Source organism: Haliotis rubra, unplaced genomic scaffold, assembly GCF_003918875.1.
Source record: "Haliotis rubra isolate DU_JTF1 unplaced genomic scaffold, ASM391887v1 Scf41, whole genome shotgun sequence".
In the NCBI taxonomy this organism is placed as follows: Eukaryota; Metazoa; Mollusca; class Gastropoda; order Lepetellida; family Haliotidae; genus Haliotis; species Haliotis rubra.
Genome location: NW_025767091.1, coordinates 2936798 through 2964590, shown reverse-complemented (window position 1 = coordinate 2964590; position 27793 = coordinate 2936798). Strand labels below are relative to the sequence as shown.

The window sequence follows — 27793 nt, the reverse complement described above, 5'->3', positions numbered from 1 at the left end:
TGTTTGACATAAACTGCACCAAAACAATTTAATCTCATATCACCCACACACACATCCCCTCACTCCACCCCCAATTACAACAAACCCTCACACACACACACCCCCACACACACACACACACCCTCACTCCACTCCCAATGACAACAAACCCTCATCACACACACACCTACACACACACACACATCCCTCACTCCACTCCCAATTACAACAAACCCTCATCACACACACACACACACACATCCCCTCATTCCACCCCAATTACACAAACCCTCATCACACACACACACCTACACACACACACACATCCCTCACTCCACACTAATTACACGAACCCTCATTTCACTCCCCAATGACAACAAACCCTCATCACACACATCACTACACCACACACACACACACATCCCTCACTCCACTCCCAATTACAGCAAACCCTCATCACACACACCTACACACACACACACATCCCTCACTCCACCCCCCCCAATTACAACAAACCCTCATCACACACACACACACACACACACATCCCTCACTCCACCCCCAATTACAACAAACCCTCATCACACACATCCCTACACACACACATCCCCTCATTCCACCCCAATTACAACAAACCCTCATCACACACATCCCTACACACACACACACACATCCCTCACTCCACACCCAATTACAACAAACCGTCATCACACACACACACCTACACACACACACATCCCCTCACTCCACCCCCAATTACAACAAACCCTCATCTCATGCACACACACACACACACATTCCCTCACTCCGACCCCAATTACAACAAACCCTCTTCTCAAACACCTACACACACACACACACACACACATCCCTCACTCCACCCCCAATTACAACTAACCCTCACCACACACACACACATCTACACACACACACACACACACACACACACACACACACAATGTACATTTTAGAAATAGATTCGCAACGCCGAAAGCTACCTATTCATGACTCTGTGTCATCTGTAAACTGCTGTTGAATGTGGGCAAAAACCAAACAAACAGAACCCACAAAAACACACAAAGAAAAAGTGTATCAGACATCCCACATTGAGTGCATCTACTCCACAAAGAAAACATGTGGTTAGGTTATCCACTTTCTGTTTACTAACGCTTTTTGTCCTGGCTCGTCAGTGTGTAGGCTTTACACACACACACACACACACACACACACACATAATAACATACAGCTGATTCAGAAAACACATCGCTGTTCTCGGCAATGAGAGGTATCTTTTATCTCAGTTAACAATAGCACATTCGACTTGCGCACATAGTGTCATTACTATCGACATAATGTTCCGTACAAGAAGCTACTTCCATTTACTGCTTACATTTGATTCACCAGAGTGTAGTGCAATCTGTAATGCATAAACAAATACACGTCAATAGAGACCCTTTGAGGTGGAGTAGACAAATGTCACCATTTGGTATTTTGTATCGCAATTCCACATTGCAAAATTAATAGCTTACATTTGTCATTCCTACAATGTGATGCTAGCGCCAATAGTTAGCGGTGACGCAAGTTGTCAGAAACTTTTACATAATGAAACAATAGTTGGGTCATCAATGACAGAGGAGGGTCCCTTAACCAAGTTAAAATCTATGCTGAAATTAAGCCGTTCTTTCCTAAATTGCATTACTTACAAATAACCTAAGTAATCTGGAATCGTACACTATCTATTATTATTTGAAATTGTCTCTCGAACAAGGTTTAGCATGAAAACAGTTGTTTCAACTTCAGGAACTGCATTATGCAATCTAATATCAGAACAGAGCAAATATTTACGTCTTAGATTTTATGCTTTTTCCAAGGCAAAACACCAAGAATTAGGATTTTCCAAGCTACCCAAGTAGATGTAGCTACACTTACACCTGATATCGTTAGGCAAATATTGTTAATACTCTCTCTGATATAGCGCTTGCTTGAATATATTCGCTGCGAGAGATTAATGCACATGTGTTTGGGTTGCGAAAATGTTATGATAGGCGTGCCAAGATCCGTGTATTGTCTGTGAGAGCGGGCTTGGAAAGATACGTAGAATGCACGGAGACATAATCGCCTTAATACCCTTATTTTATAACGTAAGCTGTTTTAAGAAGCAATAGATTCTGTCATAGGAGGTTCGTCAATGTAGTTCTTCAACTTGACTAGAGGCATATCACATGACCTCGAAACTGAAGTCCATGAGTTTGTGAACGAAACATTTTGAATTTCAAACGTTTGACGCGATACCACACATGAAATCGCAAACATTGATGGACTGCTTTGACATTCGATGGTATCCTCTGGGAATTCTTCCAAAGCACAGATACATAGAGACTGACTGAGTGACTGAGTATGGTTTTACGCCGCTTTTAGCAATATTCCAGCAATATCACGGCGGGGGACACCAGAAATGGGCTTCACACATTGTACCCATGGGGGAATTCGAACCGGGGCCTTCGGCGTGACGAGCGAACGCTTTAACCACTAGGCTACCCACCGCCCAGATACATAGAGAACTGACTGACTGACCACTGAGACCCTTTAATCCTCACACAGAGTTTAACATACACTGGGACGATGTGAGTTTGAATATATGCTGGTTATCATAATGAAATGAAGAAAAGCACAATCAAGCCATCTTAGTATCAACTCGACCCCTATCTAGACCCTCAGTGACAACTGTGTTTGAATTCATCAAATTAACTTTTTGCAGATTTTTAGACACGTAATGAGTGGTTTCGTTATGAAAGTCCGTACATGAATACGTGTACTCCGTAGAATGAGGAGGTACAATGGGAACGATGTGTACATTATTATAATACGATGTGCTGGTGACAATATCATTCAATAAGCACGTGCATGTTTACTGAATCATCGTCGAGGAAACTGTGCAGTTTCCGATGAATGAGTGAGTGAGTGAGTTAATATTTAACGTCACATCGGCAATATTTCAGCCATATCGTGACGAGAACATTTGATATTATAATGAAATATATGCATATTATAAAAACTGCCGACGAAGGACAGTAAAACAACTAGAATATCACAGATATGTATGTAAAACTAGTAATTAAATCTAAAACGTTTTAACTATAGGGGAAAACAATACAGTATAAAAATGGGCTATAAGTCGCCAATAACTGAAGGTAGATCACCATACCAGGGACCATGGGGACTTACATTACTTTTGCTACCTGCATGGACCCTAGTTGGATTTACACCATCCCTTCAGCCATTGGCGACAGAAAAGAAATCGAGCCATAAATTAAAAGCACACATATTCTACGATTAAAAACATGGCAAGCCTAAATTCACTCTCAATGTGTTGGGACTTACGTACCCTCTCAGGAGGACAATAATTTTACAATGCTTCAACCCCTTTGAGGGTACAGCCACTAACAATCGAAGTTGATAATCTAAACGACCAATTATATAACCTTATCAATTTACAAAACATATATCAAAATTCATTTAACAGATCTATCTCTTTTAAAAATCAATGATTAAATGATAATTAACGTTACTAAAAAGGTCCTTTACTGTTTTGACATTAAAATATCTATCCCTTATGATGGAGAATTCAACACAGTCAAGTTTCCGATGAAGAAAAGAATACTATCACCAAATACATAAAGTCCATTGCACGGTTTTGACTTTATCATGAAGGTGCTTGCAATGTGAACATTGGAATTGCATCGGACATATTTTTGTCACTAATAGGTCAATATGGAAATGTCAGCCACGTTGTCTACCAGAAAAACCTTTCGAAATCTTTTCTCAGGCCTTGCATTCTGATCAAATAACATTAAACTCGTATATTTTGCTACTCTTTGAAATCTTCAGGGAAAGATCATCCTCAATTGCGCGTCAAAATCTGTGAAACGTTGTTAGATTTAAAGGGGAAAGTTAACTATTGCAACATGGACGTCATCCCTCCTGCCAAGCAACCTTTGGAAGGTGTCTTCTTACATTTTGTTTGTTCAATTATGCTCAGACCCTTTATCTATGGATCTGAATATGACACATATGAGCTGGTTCCATCGGTCTCTTTGATTTCAGATGTAGGTTAATCAGAATTGACTTTTCGAGCATTAAACAGACACGTGTGCTTAAAGAAACAGGTCAACGGAGAAAGAAACAATTTGTGTCGTGGGATGGAAGTGTGTTGACGTAATGTCCTGTCCCCAAAGTTCACAAGATTTTATCTATGAGGACGTTCAGCTGTAATTTTATTCCGTAAACGTAGAAATTGGCTTTCATTTTTGTAATAAATGGTCCTGAAACTCTATCTATGGTTAATTGATAATTCCCCCGACCTTCCTTTGGAATATCTTTGTGGGGATTGTTGTACAGAGATATAATTGAACAAGTCTCTTTCTTAGATATCAAACCTTTTAGCAAATCATTTCATTTTTTCAAAAATCGATGTGGTAGTAAATCCTCCTGTTTCAAATACTTCGTTTCCTGATTGCATCAAGAATTAGGTTAATCTTTCAGACAAGGGTTTGGTGGAATACTTGCTCTATCCATCAATATAGTTTTCTTTATAGTGGCGTTTCCAAATGCGGCACAAAAGATGAATGGATATAACTTCAGGTTTTGGAGTCAAGCCAAGGGTTTATAGTATTGATGTGCCAGTTTCGGTAAATTTCGTCCTTAGTCAGTGATCTTAATTCTGGCTTTATTTGATATACACAATTCTTCGATCAAACAATTAACGTCACGATGTGTACATATATTGGTTTTTGTATTGGGCAGCCAGACTTTGGATGACAGTTGGCTTGTACAGAGTGGGTCTATTCCATTTCTGCCACAAGAAATGGATTCATATATTTTTCAATTAAGATTGAATAGATTTAGGAAAGAAAATAGTCCCTACAAATGTTTTACTACAAAGCAACAAAAAGACTTACTATACCCTGATTGTATATACATTTTCAATGGAAGATGGGACAAACGTTTTATTGGCATACATCCGAACGAATCATAATCATTTCTATTTATTCATTTTCCAAATTTTGAACTACTTGCCCTTTCTACAAAGCAGAACTTAAATAACTCATTTCTTTAGTCTCTATGAGAATGAAAATAGGTGTTTATCAGTGTCAGATAATATTTTCATTTGTCTATTTATAATTCAAACAACAAGTTAATCTGACAATGTATACGGACACGCCCCAGGTCAGACCAATACTCGTGAGTTTACCAGTGTGGTAGGCGTCCGAGATCTTCATCAGTCCAGGCTTCTTTCCCACCTCCAGCTGCCACGTCGTGATATAACGGTAATACTGATCAAGGGGCGCCATGTTCAATTCACTCATCCACTCTGTAAAGAACCGACGAACCAACGTAAATACAAGCAAATGATTTTTGATAGACTTGCTCGCCAAAGGAATGTTTAAATCATTTATTATTGCAGATGTTCGTTCAGTAATCAGATGATATGAAACAGGTGATATAATGCATATAGCCTTATAGTTTATCTTCAAGTTCATCCAACGCAAAGAATGTTATTCTTTGCTAACATCAACAGTCGTGTTAAACGTCGGCACCAGGGAGGTTTTTATGGTTCACTTCATTAAATCGATGATAAGCCATCGTCTCTTCCACAATACGCTGTATGGCAAATATATCGCTTCCATTTGGGTTAATGTTACAAAATCGTGCCAAATGTGCCATAAGGGGAAATTAATATAATTATCCAAGTGGGTATCGCACCTCATTATACTGTCATTGATTGATATTTATCAGAATTCCTACAAATCAGTAGATATTTCTGAGCATTTCCTGACAATGCGACATACGTTGTGTTGTATATTAATGAAGTAATGACATATCTGCATGCCCGATATATGAAGCGGTGCCGCAGAGTTTGGATTCCGTAGAATTTACACGTAAATCAAACATCCATTAATTCTGGACGTGCACAAAGTGACCCCACATTTGAATGCTCAAACTGTATTCAACAATCGTATCATATTTACCACTAACATGATAAACAACTAACCATCATAATTCTGCCCAATCATTGGGTATATAAACCGCCTCTGTGGTGTAGCGGTTAGAGCGTCCATCCGGAGACAGGAAGGTCGCCGGTTCGATCCCCGTTCGCATCATACCAAAAGACGTCAAAATATGGTATTATTATATGATATTTTATATAGCGCACATATCCAGGCAACTAGTGCTTGCTCAAGGCGCTGGTATTTTTTCCCTCGATCATTGGATGTCAGTCTCAACGGCACATCGTATTATCAATCTCAACTCCCTGGGGATCATACAACTTTTGCAGCCACGAGGCGCACCGAGTTATTGTGGCCTTCTCATCCTAACGAGGTACCCATTCACAGCTGGGTGGACTGGGACACATAGTCACAGTACTTTGTCCAAGTTCATGTCCATCGTACTTGTTGGTCAGCGCAAACTTTTATCGTGACAAGCGGACGCCTTATCATTTGACTGCTCCGCAGTCCCCGGTTGTAATGATAATTGCAGTGATGACGATGGGTTTTCTGATACACGTATAAATGTCCGATCCAGTATTTTATCACTATCGGTGCGGTGGGGTAGCCTAGTGGTTAAAGCCTTCGCTCATCACGCTGAAGACCCGGGTTCGAATCCCCTCAAGAGTACAATGTGTGAAGCCCATTTCTGGTGTCCCCCGCTGTGATGTTGCTGGAATATTGCTAAAAGCGGCGTAAAAACATGCTCACTCATGTTATCACCATCGTTTACTCACATTTTGACTCTCCGAGGTATTCTATGTTGTGGAATTTCCAGAGTGCAAGCTGCACATGTGGTCACAAAAAGGCCATCAAGGACAAACGAGTTTCCTCCCTTGGACCGGTATCTGTCACAAATCCGTTTGCTGAATCTTGGTTAAGATCAAATGATTTTGATTTTGATTTCACTACAAGTTCCAAGGCACCATGACACACGCCAATTAGGAATCCCAACAACAATAATAGCTGCGTTGTCGACTAGTCTGACTCAATGCAAGCAAATACTAGAACAATCATGTTGTGTTTGACATGTAAACAGGTATCATGTCTCCTGGTTCAATAACATATGTCTGCATCTGCCTCACCACACTGAGCATACGGCGTCTCAGAAGCTCAACGACCACTGTTCGTTTTGTGTAGTAATAGCACGGGGGAAATAGAATCGCCAGTCATGGAATCTAATTGAAGCGGTGTTTTAAATTGTAACTTTATAACCATACGGTTCAGCGATTGTTCCTTTTATCAAATTAATCAATAACTGACTTGACTTACAATCTTGTTTCAGCACCTTGATCCAACACACATAAGTTCGTCGACGGCTTTTTCAGTGACTGCTGTTAATGTCATAATGCATGCATGAAGCCTTCATATACTGTTATTGGAGATGGCGTAATATATTTTAGCGATAAATCAGTGATGGCTAGCGCTGATAAAAACTGTAATCATCTTTCTATGTCACGCTATTTACGATTACAAATGTCTTCCTTCAGCAACGTTCAATTATAGTGAGTGAGTGAGTGAGTTTAGTTTTACGCCGCTTTTAGCAATATTCCAGCAAAATCACGGCGGGGACACCAGAAATAGGCTTTACACACCCATGTGGGGAATCGAACCCGGGCCTTCGGCGTGACGAGTTAACGCTTTAACCATCAGGCTACCCCACCGCCCCATTCAATTACAGCTTCATCATCACGTTGTGTTTCTTATAATGTTTTTTCGATAGGCCTCTTCAACCATGAGACACTTATACATCGTGACCATCTGAATGTTAAACACTGAAACAATGCCGACCAAATGTGTTCATGAGTGAGTGAATTTAGTTTAACGCCGCTTGAAATAATATTCCATCTATGTCACCAGAAATTTGCTTTACACACGTGGGGAATCGAACCCGGGTCTTCGGCGTGACGAGTGAACGCTTTAACCACTAGGCTACCCCACCGCCCTAAATGTGTTAATGTCAGTGTATTGTACGTATGGGACCCTATGATCCTACATGTAGAACGAGACACTACCATAATTCAGGTGCGGATACAGGCTTTTTAGGAGATTTGGGTGCACCATTACTATAACGGTTAAGTTATAAAGTAACTATGTTGATATCTTCGTGGCAAATGGGATAATGATGACAAAACCAAACACAAACGTGAATTAAATAATTGTGACCTATTTACCTATCAGTGATCATCCATGTACGACTCTGATTATTTGAAGTCAAGAGGGAGGGGGATGGAGTCTAATTGGTTTAGGGTAGACATTTTTGAACATTTGTCACCAATGGTCTGACACAATGTCTTGCCTCTATCTGTGTCTGTGGTTTGTGCCTCCCGTGAGACATGGCGTTTTACTGAAAATGTCTTGTATGGGAAAATTATGTCGCGTTTATTCACTAGTCTGCAGAACATATGTTAGAACAACAGTTAGTAAGTAGCGTATATTTCTGAATATCGATAATGCACTGACGTCGGAACGGGATCAGTCTGACTTCTGTGTCCCATATTTCATCATTGATATTCCTTCACATCTTATTTGTGGTCTTTATTCTTATGTGGCTTAAGCCCATGGAAAAAATCACTGTTCATGATGTCAATATAGCGGAATGAGTATTTGTTCCAGGAATGGTAAGAGTGTATCCTTTACATTCTGTTAACGCTAATCATCAAGTGCTGTTGAAGACCTTAATTAACACTGTCTTGGCCCAAATACGACACAATGGATTTCCACAAGGAAGTAGAAGATCTCCACCGACTTCATTAAACGTGTGTGGCAAAACGAACATTGATTTTGATGAACAGGGGAGATATATCTTTGGATTAACAGCTTCTTTATTAGACTGACACCGTTATCAAGCTAGTGACCATCTATTCCGAGACATCGCACATATTGTACTGAAGACGTTGTCTATCCATACCACTGTTTTGGCACCACACTCACTTCAACACGGCACTCAATGTAATTATTGAGTTTTATGTGAGAGATTCATAAACAAATGCCAACAATATAGTAGGAATCTGAAATAGATTCTGCTTTCAATGGATTTTCTTAACACGATGGACCCGCGAAGATCCATGTTGGAATTGGTCTTCAGTAACCCATGCTTGTCGTTAGCGACTAACGGGATCGGGTGGTGAGGCTCGCTGACTTGGATGACACATGTCGTCGCATCCCAATTGCGTAGATCGATGCTCATACTGTTGATCTCTGATCATGTGTTGTCTGGTCCAGACTCGAATATTTATAGACATATTTCTGGAATGTTGCTGAGTGCGGCGTTAAACAACAATCAAGTAATCAATTATACATTCACTGTGTGTAGTGGTAACGTGTACCGGATGCTGTAACCATCTGCAGCGACACCTGGCAGCGACATCATGGCAGTGTTCCTTTATTTATTTCTCAGATTTCCTCCCACAGCGCTTAAAAGTTGGTCATGGAAACTGGAAAATATTAAAGGAACGCTCGAATTATCCTGTGTTCCTTTATTTGTTTCTCTCAGTATACTATGAGCAATTCGTACCGTGGAAAAAACCCAAAAAATGTGTTCTATGTTAACATTATATACTTACTACATGACAACAGTGTCTGTTTGTGAAGCACAGTGGTTACACACCGGGCTCAATACGTCCAACAATGTGTTAGGGACCCGTGAAGATGCGCGTTAGAAATGGTCTTTATCAATCCATGATTGAGGCGGTTCTGGGATATCGGGTGGTCAGAATCGCCATCGTATCCCAACAGAGAAGATCGATGCTCATGATGTGAATCACTTGATTGTTTGTCAATGCCGCCACGTAACTGAAATATTGTTGAGTGCGACGTTAAAAGCTACACAAACAAACAAACGAAACAAAGCGTTAGTCTCTTTGTGGTGTCCCCTTCCGTAAAATGGCTGAAAAATTGACTAAAGTGGCGTAAACCTCACTCCCTGCCCCCTCTCATCACTCACTCACTCTCTCACTCACTCTCACTCACTCACTCACTCACTCACTCACTCACTCACTCACTCACTCACTCACTCACTCACCTCCTTCACTCACTCACTCACTCACTCACTCACTCACTCACTCACTCACTCACTCACTCACTCACTCACTCACTCACTCACTCACTCACTCACCCACCCACTCACTCACTCACTCACTCACTCACTCGGACACATCGCCCATCTTATTATGTGAACTCGTTCACTGGTTACAGTCTCAACTGAAATGAAATACGTCTGGTGATGCCAGCATCTGTTACAGAACATTGATCGGAAGGTACTGTATACCACTGTTCGTCTAGATCCTTGTCGTTGTTATTGATAGTTTACAGCCCTCATTAACCACTACATACAGTTGTGATTGAGTCGTTCTCCCGCTTTACAGTAAACAGTCTTCATGTAACAAACCTACAGTGAATTGTTGTATGAATCCCTGCTGACGTGGCATGAGTGTCCCTTTGCCTCGTCTCTCCTTCCTCCTGCTGACTGACATGAGATGTCATCCGACTGATGCTGGAAGGATGCAAGTGGGAGTCTGGCAGAGATTTCCGGCATCCGAGCACTCGACTGTCGACTTAAGTGAACTCTTGTTCTTCGCAGACGGAAGCTGTTTGTATTTTACCACCAGCTGTGTTAGCTGCTGTATGACAAGAAACATCACTGAGATTCTACATAATACACACAGATAACTTAATTAAGCACCGCCTGTATTTTTGCAATGCAATGACACGTACATATAATGTCTCATGGAGACCAGAGTTTTTCTGACCCGTATGATCCTTTGACTCATAAAATACGACAAAATGATTGGGATCCATGTCGATTTTATGATGATAAATGCTCATTTAAAAACTCACTGATTTTCATACAAAACCGTGTCTGTACAAGTATGGAATGTTTAATGTTGAATTTATTGGTGAATGTAAACATTCAAAATGACATTTTGCATGTCTTACACGATTCAAGGTCAATACCGAGTGTAACCTCCATGTGACAACCCCTCTCCTCCTCATACCCCCTGTAAGTCTCCTGATCCTCTGGAGGGGCAGTCTACGCCATTCCTCGTGTAAAACAGCTTCCAAATGGGCGAGGTTCTGTACAGGAGAATCGACATGACGACCAATCATGTCCCAGATATGACCCAAAGGGTTACGATCGGGGCTCATTCAATCCAATCATGAGAGATGTCAGGGGGTGCTTAACTAAGTTCTCTGTGTATATATCGCATGCTGAAAATCAGCAGCCGTGGGGCCTGGAAATGTAAGGTAAACATACCGATAAATTAAACACAAAGCGTCAATAATCAGTCTCAATTATAGATTCCAATTAGTGTAAAGGCAAATTAGCTATGTTTGTGAATGGATCTCTGAAAATGATTGACGGCACCAAATGGGTTAGCATTCATATCGTATTGAGATAGTTGGAACCACTATTTTGTCTTTTCCGCCTAATGGCGGTTGTTCCTGCAGGTAATAGGGAATGCTTATTTTCTGCCGATGACGTTTTACAGTTCAGTAGACACCAACCCCAGTCAATACATATTGGTTAACGAATTAATGACAAAGGGTGTCGGGTGTATTCATATAATGCTAGAGTACAATGTCATAGGTTATACTGAAAGGGCATAACATGAAACGGGTGTTTCGACATCAATGAATCTGCAGATAGTATTCGTTGAAGATAATTACCACTGGCGACTTAATGAGAGTCTGACGCCGCAATGTTACAGCAATTTCACACCGGTGGACACTCGAAATGGGCTTTACTCATTACCACGTGGGGAATCGAACCCGGTCCTTTGGTGTGATGAGTGAACGCTTTAACCACTAGGTTACCAAACCGCCACTCTAGCTTTGAGACCATGTAAAGCACAAATCAGATTGTAGGTTATCGGTATACCCTAGCAGTAACATAGCAACACTGTAACATAATAGGCCTGTGTTAGAGAGGATGTTACATGGAGGCTATAACTTCTATTTGAGCCTTGTTAATCAAGTCATTGTGTCGGTTTTGTTTTGATCAATCTAATTAAGATCAAATCTTTTTATCTGATACAACACGATAAGAGGAGAGCATACTTCCATTGGGGGAAGCGACACGAGGGCTAATCAGCGTAATGACTTCTATTTGCTCGTACGAACGAATTTACCCGTGAAGATCTTCAGTAACCCATGCTCGTCGTAAGAGGCGTCTTAAGGGATCGGGTGGCCAGGCTCCTTGATTTGACTGACACATGTCATCGGTTCCCAACTGCGTAGATCGATGTCCATGATGGTAATCACTGGACTCTCTGGTCCAGATTCGATTATTTTACAGACCGTCGCCATACAGCTGGAATATTGTGGAGTGCGGAGTTAAACAACAAACAGAAACAGAAACGAACGAATCAGTCAAGCCAGTATATCCGAATTCTTTAATGATCAACTCCATCTTTGATCCATGTTTTTACCTGTCATATTTCTTGTCGGTAGTTTAGTGAGTGAGTTTAGTTTTACGCCGCTTTCAGCAATATTCCAGCATAATCACGGCGCGGGATACCAGAAATAGGCATCACTCATTGTACCCTTATGGGGAATGGAACCCGGGTCTTCTAGCAAACGCTTTAACCCCTCAAGGCTACCCCCTCCGTCTCCGGTAGTTCATGAACACAGGACGTAGGCTGCTAGTTGCAAATGGTATAAACAGGATGTGATCATAGCAATGACTACCACAATTGACAACGTCAGAAAGAAAAATAATGTGACATGCATCTCTTTGACGGACGGAAATTACACGAAATGGAGAAGCCTCTAACACGTACTTGTCTCAGTTCCTTGGAGTCATGATCATACTTCTGAAATTAGCGTTTCCAGATGGGTAGATATATACAATATCACATATAACTGTATATGTCGATATACTGCCTGAAGGCATGCAATGAATATGCCACTATTACATTGTGCATTGGCATTTTGGATGAGGATATTCACAACTTAAGAATATAACCAAACCGTAAGGCTTAGTTCAACCATATACACTTCACAGCCATTTCGTTGAATTTAGAAGAATACAATATCCGACTTATCTCAGTTCAAAGCAATGTTCGTATTAAGTCTTGCCTTTCCCTTCCTTTAGGCGTGAAGGGTGCTTCATATAATGTGTCTGGGCATTTACAAGTGGATAGAAAGTGCACGTTCATGAAGACTCTGGCACTCTGACCGTTCCTCTCCAATCTGAAACTAGAGCGTGCAAGATTATCATACTGATTACCGGGTAAATTAGTGATACTTTAAAATGCAACATTTAATTGGATGCGAACAAGAGGTTTCCTGACAGGGAAGAGCCACTTCCCGATAACCACCTCACCTTATTAAGCTGAGAACAAGTGTCTAGATTGTTGATGCTCTGGCCATCTCACGGGGGATGTAGGAACTCATATACCCTCAGTGTTAGGTGCTTCAACACTTGGCACTGTGGATGGCAACTATCTGATTATCCTCTAAGTGGGTGAGCCCAGAGTGCACCTGGAGTATTTGTCAATCAGTTTAGCGTTCATATTGGTCCTCTTTCGTTTCTTGTGTCAGCGTCTGTAGTGCTTTCATGTCATATGTGTATTTACAATGTTTCGTCATGTTCATTGGGCTGTGCCTTAAGGGACTGACAATTCAATCTTCTGTGGTGATGTTTTGTAAAAGATGTTTTGTTGAAGAAATTACTGGAAATTAAATTTGCCTGGGGTTGTACTCCAAATCATTTTATTCGGATATCCGGAACAAAAATTAGTTAGAGATGGGAAAAGTAATGTTTCTGAGACACAATGTGTCACTCATGCTTTTTTTTCATACACGTCTTCAATAGCGTTATGGTTGTCCATTGTACCGTGTACATAACAACAATCGATGCATCAGTGGGCAGTATCATGATGGACCCCGTAAAATTGTGTTCTATTGTACCGAAGCTATGTGGAGCGGGAAACAACCAAACTGCGAAGTTAGTTTGTTGTTTAGCAATGTAATCTACAATATCCAAAACCCATGACGATGGGTTGGTCCAGAGTATCGATCTACTGAATTGGAAGACCCAAACATGCATCGATTGAATAAGCGAGCCTGCCCACCAGATCCTGTTAGTCTTCTCTTAAGTATTGATTGCCGGTTCTAACCCTGTTCTTGAAGAATACGAAGGTTATTATATACATACATACAAACGTCGAGCTGCCGTCAACCTCGACACACAGAGTCCTCTCATCATGACTGAAACTTGGGTAAACGGGTATTCATCCGTATTTCCCACAGATTTGGTGAAGATGTCCCTGATAAATAAGAACGCATGTTGGTTGTAACTAAAAGCTCCATCAGAGCCAAACATGCCCAATAGTTTGTTGGGGCAATTCATCACTGCGCTGGAATGTTTGTTTGAGTAAGACTATTATTTCAGCGTGACGCCCCTTTAAACAATATTCCTGTAATAAGACGGCTTGCCACCTTGGAGTGTGAAGACAATCCTATGCAGGTCTTACCTCTTTGGTGAACCGCACTTACAAGTGTGAGATTTGAAATTCTAGGTTTCTGGAACGCTTACACAAGTAAACTTCGGAGCCGTAGAACACCGAACAAGCACCATGCTAATGAAATCAACGTCGTTTAAAGTAGAAAACAGACCATATTTTGTCGCGAACACCTGGTGTCATCACTAATACATATCTGTAATTTAGAGGATCTATTTTGATTTACAAAGACGACAGTCAAAGCTACCAACTGTATATAACTCATATTTGGATTATGTTTGTTCACAATCGAAGTACAATTTAAAACCCTCGATATATTTAAAAGTAAGTAACATCATGAATTACTTCAAAGAGATTCTGATCTTATAATCTCAACAGAGAAGTTAAGTAGTCCAGTGGTTGCTCAGTGTGAAGCCCATTTCGGGTGATCCTCGCCGTAATATAGATGGAATGTTGGTAAAAGCGGCGTAAACCATACACATCCACTAACTAACTATAACCACATCGACAGTTTCGTCCTTCCGTTCATACGATTTTTATGACTTTCATCAACCTAACCGTAAGATGGAAAATTAAATAGAAGTCTTAACATTATCTTCACAATTTGTGTCTCTTGTAGTGCTTCATCGGACATCATATTTCCTAAGGCGAGTAAATAGTCATTAATGAGCTCGTTATCACCACATTACTGATCAGAGAGGGCACGGATATAAAACACTGCCTATTTCTATATTAAGCAGCTTTGTGTAGTTATCTGTTCTTTGAAACTGCCCAAAGCAAGTTATGCAGGCTTACAAAAGTACAACCGAGGGGGTTTGGTTAAACGCCCCGTTGAAGTGTGTCACTGTTACAGTTATGTCAGCCTAATGTTGGAGGGAACAGTGAATTGATGTGGGCGTTTACAACATTAGCTAATCACGAGAGAATGGCTGTGATTGCTGCCAAAGACTGATATTTAATCAGGGTTGAGAAGGGAATGATCCCAGGAACTGTAGGAACTAATATGAAAACTTGAAGGAGGATGGGAATATTTGGCAACAGTTGTTCTGACAATATCTTTTATGATCCAGAGGTTCGATGGTAAGGGTCAAGACATTTGACCACACTATTGCAAAGTAGAGAGAAACCCCGTGGGAGAACACGTAAAGCGTTGTACACATTTCTACATAAACTACCGGCATACAGTAACTCATCACGCACGTTCTATTTTCACTCATTATTGTGCAGAATTTGCTGTTTTCCCAAGTCTGCTTTTTCTCACCTTTGGTTGGAATCAATAAAGGAGCTCGTTACGATGCCTGCAACGTTCCTACAGTAATCGTGTTGCATCAGTTGGTGAAGAGTTTTATTACGGGAATATGTTCCGTTGGATGTCTTAAGCAGATGCTTATTTAGAAAGTATGAGGGAAAGGTAGAAAGTTGTATATTTTGGGCTGTACGTACCACCCATCTGCACAGATATGTGCTTCTGATGATGAAATTCGCTATCGGACACCAAACCAACATGATAAACTTGTCAGGTGGTGCGCTGTTGTCATGGACACTAGACTACTAGACGTCATTTTATATTTGTTATGTTGACAGATAACGATTATGTAAAGATACCTAATAAAAAAATATGCACAACTCAAAAGTATCTGTGTTACGTAACTGTTATAACAGAAACTAGATATTGACTCTGAATTAGGGCTCTGACCGAGATCAATAGGCGTTTTTTACAAAGGATGTTACAGAATAAAGGGACAAATGTCAGATGTTATTTCCTGATTTGGGGTTGGCAGAATAACACAGTAGACAAATGTGTTCGGTAAAATCTTCTTCGCTTACACATTGCGGAGTAGCTATTCATTTGGTTGTCAAGCAGGACAGTTATGACCACGCATCATAAGTCTAGTGATTTTGGTGTGGCTCGTACCGACGAAAGATTCAATATATACCTAAATGGCGTAAAACCCTTACACACGCGTTCACTTTACGTTATGACAATCCAATGTTTTCCAATCTGACAGTACAATTAGTTAATGTATACTCAGCAGTCTCAAGACAACATGGGGTCCACACGGTACTTTCATCAAAGGACTTTAAATATCCGTCATTTCAAACAGAATCTCCGTTCTAACCTTTGCCATCTTTTTCGATCTGAGAGCATTAAGATCACCACGTCTTCAGCTCCCTGTAATTACCTTAGCCCTGGTGAGGGGATGACATTCTGTCACTCTATTCATAGGTTGCGTTGTGGGAGTTGCTGAACATGCTTTCTGATAAATTTGAGTGGACAAGGCCAGCGGCATACAAAGACTGATAGATCTAGTTTTGACGGTTATTCTCCACGAGTTTATTCTCCACGAGTGGCAATGACAAGTGCACGAAAGTATTAGGAAAATTGGTTACTGGTTATATATAATTTTACTCAGCTGGATAATTTTTGAGGATTTCGCAGATTTTGAAACGCGATTCAGCGATTCACTATTTTGCATGTTCCTAAGGGAACACATTTTGGTAGATAATCGAAACGGATTGTTTTGGGAATTGACATTTAACTATTAAAAGCACAAACCCTAAATAGGCCATCGGGGTTTGTGATGGTTATGTACCTTCTTTTTCGAAACCTTCGAAGGCAGGTTAATTTTCTCGGAGATAAAAATCACCAAACCTTGGATGAAGTCCGACGAGCGTTAATTAACTTTGTTTATCAGTTTTATATGTATTTAAGTATTATCTGCCATTATCAGATATAGCAGAGTTTCTACACAGCTCTACACATAATCGTCACCCCAACATCGCCCTGCTTCTCTGTGATGAACATGTACAAAGACGTTAACGAGGTCCCACAGAGAAAGAACAAGATGAGACATGTGTTTATGACTCGACATGCAGATTCAGAAAATTCGTGTACTGTCTGAACGATGAACATTAATAATTTCAACCAAACATGAAGAATATCATCTACCGATAAGAAGACCGCAGGACGTTATTGTAGACAATCGTACAATCGACCCCTTACTGCCTATTCATTACAAGCACTGGGCGTTGCTGGCGTTCAGTGACGGCCTCGGATAGGCTCTGAAGCTACCCTGGTCTGTGTGCTGTGAGTGAGTCTTCAAGCCTCGCGGTGATCAGAAGCTGGGGAGTGGAAGCGCCAGGGCCCAGTGTGTCAGTAGACTTCAATATGAGCAGGGGACGTTCAGCTGTATCACTGTGAGTTTACCGTAGAGTGATTACCTACCAAACAACGATGCCGAGGAATTTATCAACACAAGCTTTGGTGAGTTGCATTAATATACAACGATAACAGTTCCACGTTTAGTTTACTAGTTTGTGCAGTCTGATAAGTGTGGCCAGGGTGATGGATCATTCAAGCTGATCAGCAAAACGGTTTCAATACCTCGGCAAACATTGGTTTATCTGTAAACGCAATAATTCACATTTTTTTATCTCGTCAAGTTTCTTCAATATAAGACTGTTATAGTACTGTTACCGCTATCGGCAGTAGTGTTACTTCCAGCAATAGTAGTGTTACTTACATCAGCTGAAAAGTTACACGCATCAGCTGTAATGTTACATATTAGAACTGTTACATAAACAGAATCAGAAGAGAACCGTTATAAATATAAACAGTTCTGTTACTTATATGGGCAGTTTTGTTATCAGTAATACTGCTACTGCACCCGCCATATAGCGGGAATATTGTTGAGAGCGGCAAAAATACTGAAATCACTCACTCACTCTTCCAGCTGTACTGTTTCCTCCATCTGTTCTACTGTTACTTGCATACTGTCATTTACGTCAGCTGTGTTGACACTTACATTTGCAATTGTCATCTTATTCAATTTATACATTGAAACAGTTTTAATGTTTAATTGTGTTCAACTGTTTGTTCATTGTCGGTACAATGCAGTATATGTCTGTTAGATAGTTTCTGTTGGTTGGTGACTCACAAACTTTGTAATTTGTCCAGCACTAGGTTTATGACTGTCCTGCTTGTCATTATCTGGTTATGATGAATGTACAACTCTACATTTCGCGATCGTCAGTATCTGTATCTGTCTCTGTCTGTTTAATAGCACACGGCTACTTTGCAAAATACCTCCAGGTAAACATGCATTATTCATAACATGCAATTATTAGTAGAGAAATGTGTGACAGGTATACCGATTCTTGTGTGCATGCACCATGCGTTTACAAGGGTGCTTCAGTGATATCACAGTTTAATCAGTTTAATGGGTCTGTCTGATAGTTGCGTCGCACTCAGCAATATCCCAGCTATATGACGGCGGGTTTTATGTGATCGAGTCTGGACCAGACAAGTGATTGATAGTGCTCTCAACAATCCACAGTAGGGGGAACTGTACGCAGATCGTGTACGTTGCAAACGTATTTTGGGTAACTATTTGAGGATGGATGTGATGTTTACACATACTACCTACTATATGACAAACTTCATAACAGATAATCTTAGAATACCCGTGTATCATTGATTACGACTGTTTGAAGATAGTTTAACTTTTATACATTATACACGTCTATCGGTATGAAGACTTGACCGAGGTCCCACAGTCGATAGACTTGGCCGAGGTTTCACAGTCGACAGACTTGACCGAGGTTCCACAGTCGACAGATTTGGCCGAGGTTTCACAGTCGACAGACTTGACCGAGGTTTCACAGTCGACAGACTTGACCGAGGTTTCACAGTCCGCAGACTTGACCGAGGTTTCACAGTCGACAGACTTGACCGAGGTTTCACAGTCGACAGACTTGACTGAGGTTTCACAGTCGACAGACTTGACCGAGGTTTCACAGTCCGCAGACTTGACCGAGGTTTCACAGTCGACAGACTTGACCGAGGTTCAACAGTCGACAGACTTGGCCGAGGTTTCACAGTCGACAGACTTGACCGAGGTTTCACAGTCGACAGACTTGACCGAGGTTCGACAGTCGACAGACTTGACCGAGGTTTCACAGTCCTCAGACTTGACTGAGGTTTCACAGTCGACAGACTTGACCGAGGTTCCACAGTTCTCAGACTTGACCGAGGTTTCACAGTCGACAGACTTGACCGAGGTTCCACACTTCTCAGACTTGACCGAGGTTTCACAGTTCTCAGACTTGACCGAGGTTTCACAGTCGACAGACTTGACCGAGGTTCCACACTTCTCAGACTTGACCGAGGTTTCACAGTCCTCAGACTTGACCGAGTTTCCACAGTCCTCAGACTTGACCGAGGTTTCACAGTCGACAGACTTGACCGAGGTTCCACACTTCTCAGACTTGACCGAGGTTTCACAGTCCTCAGACTTGACCGAGTTTCCGCAGTCCTCAGACTTGACCGAGTTTCCACAGTCCTCAGACTTGACCGAGGTTCCATAGTCCACAGACTTGACCGAGGTTCCACACTTCTCAGACTTGACCGAGGTTTCACACTTCTCAGACTTGACCGAGGTTTCACAGTCGACAGACTTGACCGAGGTTCCACACTTCTCAGACTTGACCGAGGTTTCACAGTCCTCAGACTTGACCGAGTTTCCGCAGTCCTCAGACTTGACCGAGGTTTCACAGTCGACAGACTTGACCGAGGTTCCACACTTCTCAGACTTGACCGAGGTTTCACAGTCCTCAGACTTGACCGAGTTTCCGCAGTCCTCAGACTTGACCGAGTTTCCACAGTCCTCAGACTTGACCGAGGTTCCATAGTCCTCAGACTTGACCGAGGTTCCATAGTCTACAGAATGTAGTGCAGTATAACACTGGCAACAGTCTACACTTTGGTCGCAATGCCTCAGTTACGACATAACCTTAACCAGTTGCGATACATATATTTCTTACTTGTGTTGTTCCTGTCATGTTAAGCCTTGAAGCAATCACCATATATCCTCGAAACAGAAGTTTATGATGCCGTACTGCTGTTATTCTGACAGTCTTCCGGATGCTGTACCTTTGTTTTTGCATGGCGATATTACCATAACAAAACGTTTAAGTAATTACCTTGACGAATATTCTGTTTTATGCATCGTGAACATGAATGCTCATCGTATGCGATTTTAGTCCACCTGATATGTATATTCATGTATCATGTATATTCCGAATCACCAATATTGTTCCTCTAATTCTGCTTAGTTAGCTGGCTCTAAGTGACTGCCAAAAGCTGCTCATGAAGAAATTCCACTCTTTTAGAAAACGCCGTCAAGCTTAGACAATGTTCATTCATCACTTTACAGCAATAGAGGCTGGCGTTGTTGGGAAATGGGCTGGTTAATATCCATTGACCTGCATGGAAATGGGCTATGGTAACCGGCCGATATGACATGATTCAGGAGCGATAAATCAGCCCAGGTTGTATTTTAGGGTCATTTCTCGTCCGATGTTAATTTAAGTGCTTAGCTCCAATATATCAAAAGTGGTCAGTAATATTGCGTATATTACTTGCGAATAGTTGGTTTGATGGCATGATCATAAACCTGCGGCGGGGCATTAGAACTGGTGTTGCCTCCCACTTGCATGTGGTAATTAACAATAGCCCAGATTAGAGTACCGGTTCCCAAGACTGATTGAACAGGGTCTGTGAACAGATACACTGGGCCCCGTTCAACAAGTAATCTTAATGTTTAAGTGACCGCCCTTGTTAGATCATTTATCAATTTATTGAACAAGGTCCATGGGGACACGTTATCAGTACAATAGTGTCTCACCAAGTTTCACAACCTGCATTCCATACAACAACAAGCAATAGTTTACGGCTATAAAGACACTTACATCTTGGATACACATCAACATCGAACATATTACAGGTGGCAACATGATATACAGCAAGCAACTGTTCTTTGTAAATGGTCATTGCTTTAATACATGATTCAGTAATTATGATCCATTATAGTATTTGTCAATGTTTTCTTCATGAGGAAATAGGCGCAAAAAATACTGATAAGATAATTAGTCATTTATGTCCATGCAGGTATTTAAGAAACGTTTTCCTTAAAGAATGAGTAAGTGAGTTTAGTTTTACGCTGCACTCAGCAATATTCCAGCTATATGGCAGCGGTCTGTAAATAATTGAGTCTGGACCAGACAATCCAGTGATCAACAGCAGGAGCATCGATCTGCATAATTCGGAATCGATGACATGTGTCAACCAAGTCAGCGAGTCTGACCACCCGATCCCGTTAGTCGCCTCTTACAACAAGCATGCATGGGTTACTGAAGATATCTAACCCGGACCTTCACGGGTATTTTTTTAAAGAAAAGTGTGAAGGATAGTTATGGCGTCGTAGGTTAAACATTGTTGTCTGCTGAAAATGTACAAGACAAGCAGTATCAATGTCGGAGGTAAATGTAGAGTAATTATAGTGCCGAAGCAAGCCCATTTCTGGCGTTCGAACCGGGAACTAGACGCGATGAGCCGACGTTCGAATGCCTATTCCAGCCGTATAGTTCTATATTAGATAATATAACTTATTGTAAGAGGTGAGTTTATTTTTACTCCGCTTTTAGCAATATCCCATCAACATCACGACGGGGGACACCAGAAATGGGCTTCACACATTGTACCCATGTGGGGAATCGAACCCAGGCCTTCGGGGTGACGATCGAACGCTTCAACCACTAGGCTACCCCACCGCTCCTATTATGCGAGGGATGTAGTAACTGACCATGATGAATCAACACTTCATGTCATCCGGCATTGTGTACATGCAGGAATCTTTTACTTAGACCTGGCACAGTGGCTTCGACTTCATCCGAAGTACGACCTTTTAAATGTCTCTACTTAATTTCAGAGATTATGTAGTCGGACACAGAGTTGCTCGTTTTCCTTGAATTCTATCCTATTTAATTCGCTGACAAATCCGATGTTGAAGTAAGCCTGGTATTACATTTCACTCCCATACCAGAAGGCCCCATTGCTAGAATTAGCCATATGATGCCGTCCATTACAATGCCGTCTTTAGAACTTCAAGGTAAGTCTATCTCTACTGGAATCCGATGCTTAAATAGAGATTACAAATCCCGACGTAACTGAAAGATGCTGTGTCATTAATTTTCATTACCAATCAGTAATAAATGCATAGAAACACGGGAGTGATATTTCGTCTTAGTTTAATGAATCGTGCAGAATTTTTAAAAAGTCTTTAAAGCATAACAATGTTCAGTTCATATCATTATGACAATTTTTTCGACATTTACGCCAAATGGAATCTGTCTGAAGACAGGCTATTATCTTGCATTGATGGTTTATAATGTACAGTTGTGACAAACGATACTTTAAACTCGACCTCTTTGATCTGAAGCACATCGGTTATTTCAGTCTGGAAGCAGAAACGTCAGTATTGAAATCTACTACAAGATACATCTAGTGTCATTCATTATACCTCTGATGCTAGGCACTTGCCACAAACTTGGAAAAAGTGACATTGACGTTTAAAGTTAAATTTACTTTTCTTTATGTTTTTCGCAAGACACCTATGGAATTGCGATGACCAAATACATAACTAAATGGCGGCTGCTATATTGTCTCCGTTTGAAGTTTGTTTTCATACTGCATTAGTCGTGTGTTCCTTTGAGCTTAAGGTCACGATAACTTACATACAGTGAATTCAGAGAGATACGTCAGTCATGTCTCTCCTTCTGAGTCAGAAGATTGCTACTGTTTGTTATGGATCAAGGGGGACATTATATCCTCAAAGCAAAGTTTTTTCTTTAAATTCTTGATTCAGACCATACACAAGCGATGATTTGAAACTGTCCCACTGGGTTCTGTCGACACTAATACAATTTGTTGAAGTCCCCGAGTTACAATGTAACGTTACAAGCATTGATCAATTACGCGCCCTCTATAATCGCTCCTGTTTTGGTGTACGTACCAGATTAGATTTACATACAGTTTGCAGAATCTTTTGAATTGGTTTTCAGTGTTCCATTTAAATAATGTTCACATATTTTGCAATTAACGCCAAATAGAATCTGTGTCTGAAGATAGGCAAGATTAGGCACGTGTTCCTTTGGCGGTTTACAATATATGTGCTGGAAACGTATCATTGAATGCTTCTTCGATTTCTTTTATTAAGTTAAACTTTGGAACACCCATTTATGGCAATCGCTTAACAAAACCATCTACGGGGTCTTACTACAAGAAGAAATATGTAAGGGAATTCAAAGTATCTTTGGACTAAAATCCGAATGTCTTCCCAGTCTCACTTTATGATTTGAGGCCATAAAGAAATGAAAGTAAAAGGTCCATGTCTTTGACGTCCACATGATCATTTTACACAAAAAAAGAGGACACATCGTGTGTTTACACGTGTAATATATAGTCTCATCACGTTGGACAATTAAAGGTTGTCAAAATCGTGTTTGGTATTCATGTTTAACAACATGAACACTGAGTGCTACTGCATTTGTTATGACATAGTCTGCATCTAAATAAAAGCTTGAAACGTGAAACGTCAACATGTAACTCGTGCGAAAACTCACAAAACGACTTCCCACTGTCATGAATACGTAATTATATATTTTTTAATACATTTTCTGAAGTATTTCCACAGTGATCCTGTTTCATCAACTCATGATGTACGTACTGGAATACCGTTCTGTCTATTACCTCGTTTGTGACGCTTATTCATCCTCCAAGCATGCACAAACAAACAGGATTTACCACACAAAGGTCGCTACTAACTTGATAGAATTTTAATAACGGTGTTTCATGCGCGCAGTTGTTGCGATCCATCTCTCATCGTGTTAGGATGGGCGTAAGTGATATTTCAGAGTGCGCTCCAAAGACACCTGTCATGATCAAACCTTTTCCGATAAAAATTGAGAAAATATATGTTCTACCGGAAAGGAATATCACGTAACCTGTTGATACCTCCCGCAGGTATAGTATAGTGCTAGGTTGCAAAGAGGCTGTAATCTATGGTACAAAAATACGCCAAACGCTGCATTTTCCAAAAGCTGTTTTTGACATTCGGTTGGTGTGTTCTTTGTCTTGAATTAACTGCCTCTGTTTGTCTCTTAACGCTTGGTAAAGTATTCTGTGAAGCTTCTTATATGATCTGTCCTATTGAATCTCCTGGAATTGAATCATGGCATCTCTTCTCACAAGTTTGGAACTAAAAACACAGGGCTTGATGAATTGTTGGGTTAAATGTAATTATTGATTTAAAACCAAAGCGTGTATTGGAATGGTAATGACAAGATGACTACTACGACTCCGGGATCCATGTCAGATTGAGTGGGAATGTGTTGTACTTCGAGTTAAAAAAAATATCCCAACAATCAAACTGCTTTTATGCATCGTACCAATATGGGAGCCGAACCATGGACGTCGCCAAAACCAACTATACTAAAAGCCAAAGGCGAATATGCTGTTTCGTCCATATACATGTGAACATATGGGGTTTAATGCCTCTGTGGATAATGTCTTAGACTTATAACGGTGTTAAGCTTGATGTGGGAGGACAGGTGTGACAACTACAGCATTTGTACTGCCAACAACAGCAAATCATGTGCAGGGAAACCTGGAAACATAATCCAAACTGAGATTCGAACCCACTGCGAATTACTATTCCTTCGACGACTGTATTGGGGGTGTTCCTTTACATAATTAATATAGTAGTGATTGCGGTTGTGTGATTTGGCTCATCTACCTCTCACGCCCTCTTCTTCCAGATACTAATGGTTTGGAAGAGGTGAAACAATCTTCTCAATGGAAATGAAAGTAGTAGATTTGACACACCCACCATGCATCATACCCGTCCTGTGACAACATAATGAGTGTACATTAAACGTTAGAATAACCGGTATTGGCTATCCACAAAAACAGATTCCGTTTGGCGTAAAGAGCACTGCTGTGAAAATTATAGGAATGGACCAGTGAAAAATCAGTGACCGTCCTTAACAGTAGTGCTCTGAGGTTTGGGATGTAGATTGTTCTTGTCAGTCAAATACATGTATCCCTCGCTTTATGCTAAATCTAGCTGTTTCTATTAGTAACGAGGAAGAGCAAGTGGTATATTTGATGTTATCGGTTCAATCCATCAGTCCTTGCCATGCACTGCAAATCTCCTCCGGTAATATGGTATGTAGCGTGTCATACAGACACTGAAACAAAAATAGCTCATGCAAGTCAAGAATATGTGCCAAGTCTAGATTACCACAGCTCAGGGTCAGGTTCTAAACATGACGAAAGTCTCTTGGTTCCTTCTTATTATATTTCATGGATATAATTTAGGACCTGTATTTTTTCTGTTAAATATGTTCACTTCAGAGACTAGATGTCTAGCTTGGTGTGCCTATAACCAGAATTGGCACTGCGAATCCCGTGCATCATGTAATTATCCACAAATACAAGGAACAGATTGTAATGGTATTTAATTAGGATATGTCATACTGTGCTTTTAACTTCTAGCATATTAACCTTTTTAAAAGAAAAATATGAAATGGTTGGACGCAATTGCGAATCTCCTTCACCCGCTCTAAGTTTACATCAACAAGCTTCCTGTACTGAACTCAAGCAGGTAGATATAATGTATCAATCATCACGAGAGTGGCAGTGGAGGGCCAAGTGTAAATATTCTAATGCAATCACAATTATCAGACTTCATAACAGATGCGATTTATCTAGGTTTTTTTATAATCTTCTATTTCAAAGATAACTTATCTGGCAGGTGTATATATAGCTATAGTTTGTGCACCGTGTTATTCAAGTTGAAAATGATTTCCTGCTTCCATGGAGTATAGACCTTCATAGCTCGACGGCCAATGTGTAATTTGAAGCACTTTGACATAATTTCATGCAGTAAGTGTGACGACATTGACACCGATACAGCCATCATCTGTCGTAGTTTCATTGTAGTAGATTCAAGCAATATCATCATACCACGAAAAGGTCTCTTTACTGCCTCACTAAGTCAGTCACAGTGGCATGACGTACGTTGACATCAAGTACTGGACGTCAAAATGGCCGACGTGACGGGAGAGATTTTCGAAGCTATCAATGAACCTGTGACAAAATGTCAGTCTTCTCTAGCCGATGATCGAAAGGTTCTTATAAAAATGTGTCAAATTTATGCTGAAGTAGTCATACATTACTGTACTGTTTATCCACATTCTTTCAAAACTATTGACATTTGTCATGTCCGTCTCAGAGATTGATACTTATCACATCCACACATACCGCCTACTGAATTGCACGTGAACAATATAACAGAAACCTGAGACAATATACCTAATTGTTCTTAAATTAGAAGCTGCCGAGACAAACTTGCTTTTACATGTTTTCTTTGTATAGCATGCAGACAGCATCGATAGAGACGGCAACCTTAAACATACAGTTTGGGTGTCGAAGCATACATGTCTGTGAAGTGTCGGACTGCACGTAGTTACCTTTAGGTGACGTCTTATCTATGACGGTTGCTACATGAGCAGAGCATGCTTACCCTTTTTCACGAACACCTGGTGTCATTGAGTTTCAGTTGCCACTTGGAATCTGTTTTTTTAGAATATTCAATACAGTGGAACCTGCCTATTACGAACAAGCCTGTGACCGACTTATTTGTCCGATTATAAAGCAGTCCGGATTAGTCAACGTTTGTCCGTTACCGTCGACACTGTCATGTGTGATCGCAGAGATCAGCATTGTTAATGTTGCTTAAGTTGAATTGTACAAGATATTCCTAAGCACAGAAATGTTATATTTACTTGATGTATTCATGATGTTGTTCGCAGGCAGCATCGATCGACGTTTAACCGTTAACACATAGTTTGGGTTATCGATTGCAGCATGAAAGGGTATTGTGATTATTTGTGAGCATGGTGAACGTTAACAAATACTGAAGCCACAGGACCATACCCAGACACCATAGCTAACAGTCCAGGCATGACTAGGATTTGAAGCAAAGGATTGGAATAGGTGCAATCACCTGTGAAACTACATCTTCTCTTTGTTGCAACAGAAAGTATGCATCCATGTGTAATGGTGGTTAAATATGCAGCAATCACAGAATTGTGTTTGGAAGGTGGTGATTTGATAGGAATATTTTTATATCAGTGTTTTTTTACCACTTCTTTGCAATCGTTTCAGCCTAGTAACAGTTTGTATATTTCTGGTCAAATGTCTTTTCAACTGTATGCATTCTTTGGAACGGGGCAGTTAATAAATAGTCATGTTTCCAGTAGAATTGCACATGATTGCATGTCGACTGAAGCATGATATTTTTATATTGTGTACCTTTAGTGATAGTGGCGCCTACCTTCTAGCAGGGATGCTCTCCTTATATAGTCTCCCTGCTTCTAGATACAGGGAAATAGACA

General features: G+C 40.7%; 1 protein-coding gene across 2 annotated transcripts in view; it reads left to right on the top strand.

The window, feature by feature from the left end:
• Window positions 1–27793, top strand: part of LOC124288014 (parathyroid hormone/parathyroid hormone-related peptide receptor-like) — a 91698-nt gene that overhangs the window by 19582 nt on the left and 44323 nt on the right. Inside the window, exon 1 of one of the 2 annotated variants that reach the window (XM_046724533.1) lies at window positions 17597–17759. The exons of the other annotated variant lie outside the window; for it this stretch is intronic. Within the exon in view, the coding sequence (XP_046580489.1) occupies window positions 17730–17759 (30 nt within the window). The 5' untranslated portion in view covers window positions 17597–17729. Of the gene's footprint in view, window positions 1–17596; window positions 17760–27793 lie in introns of those variants that run through there. 2 annotated transcript variants of the gene reach the window in all.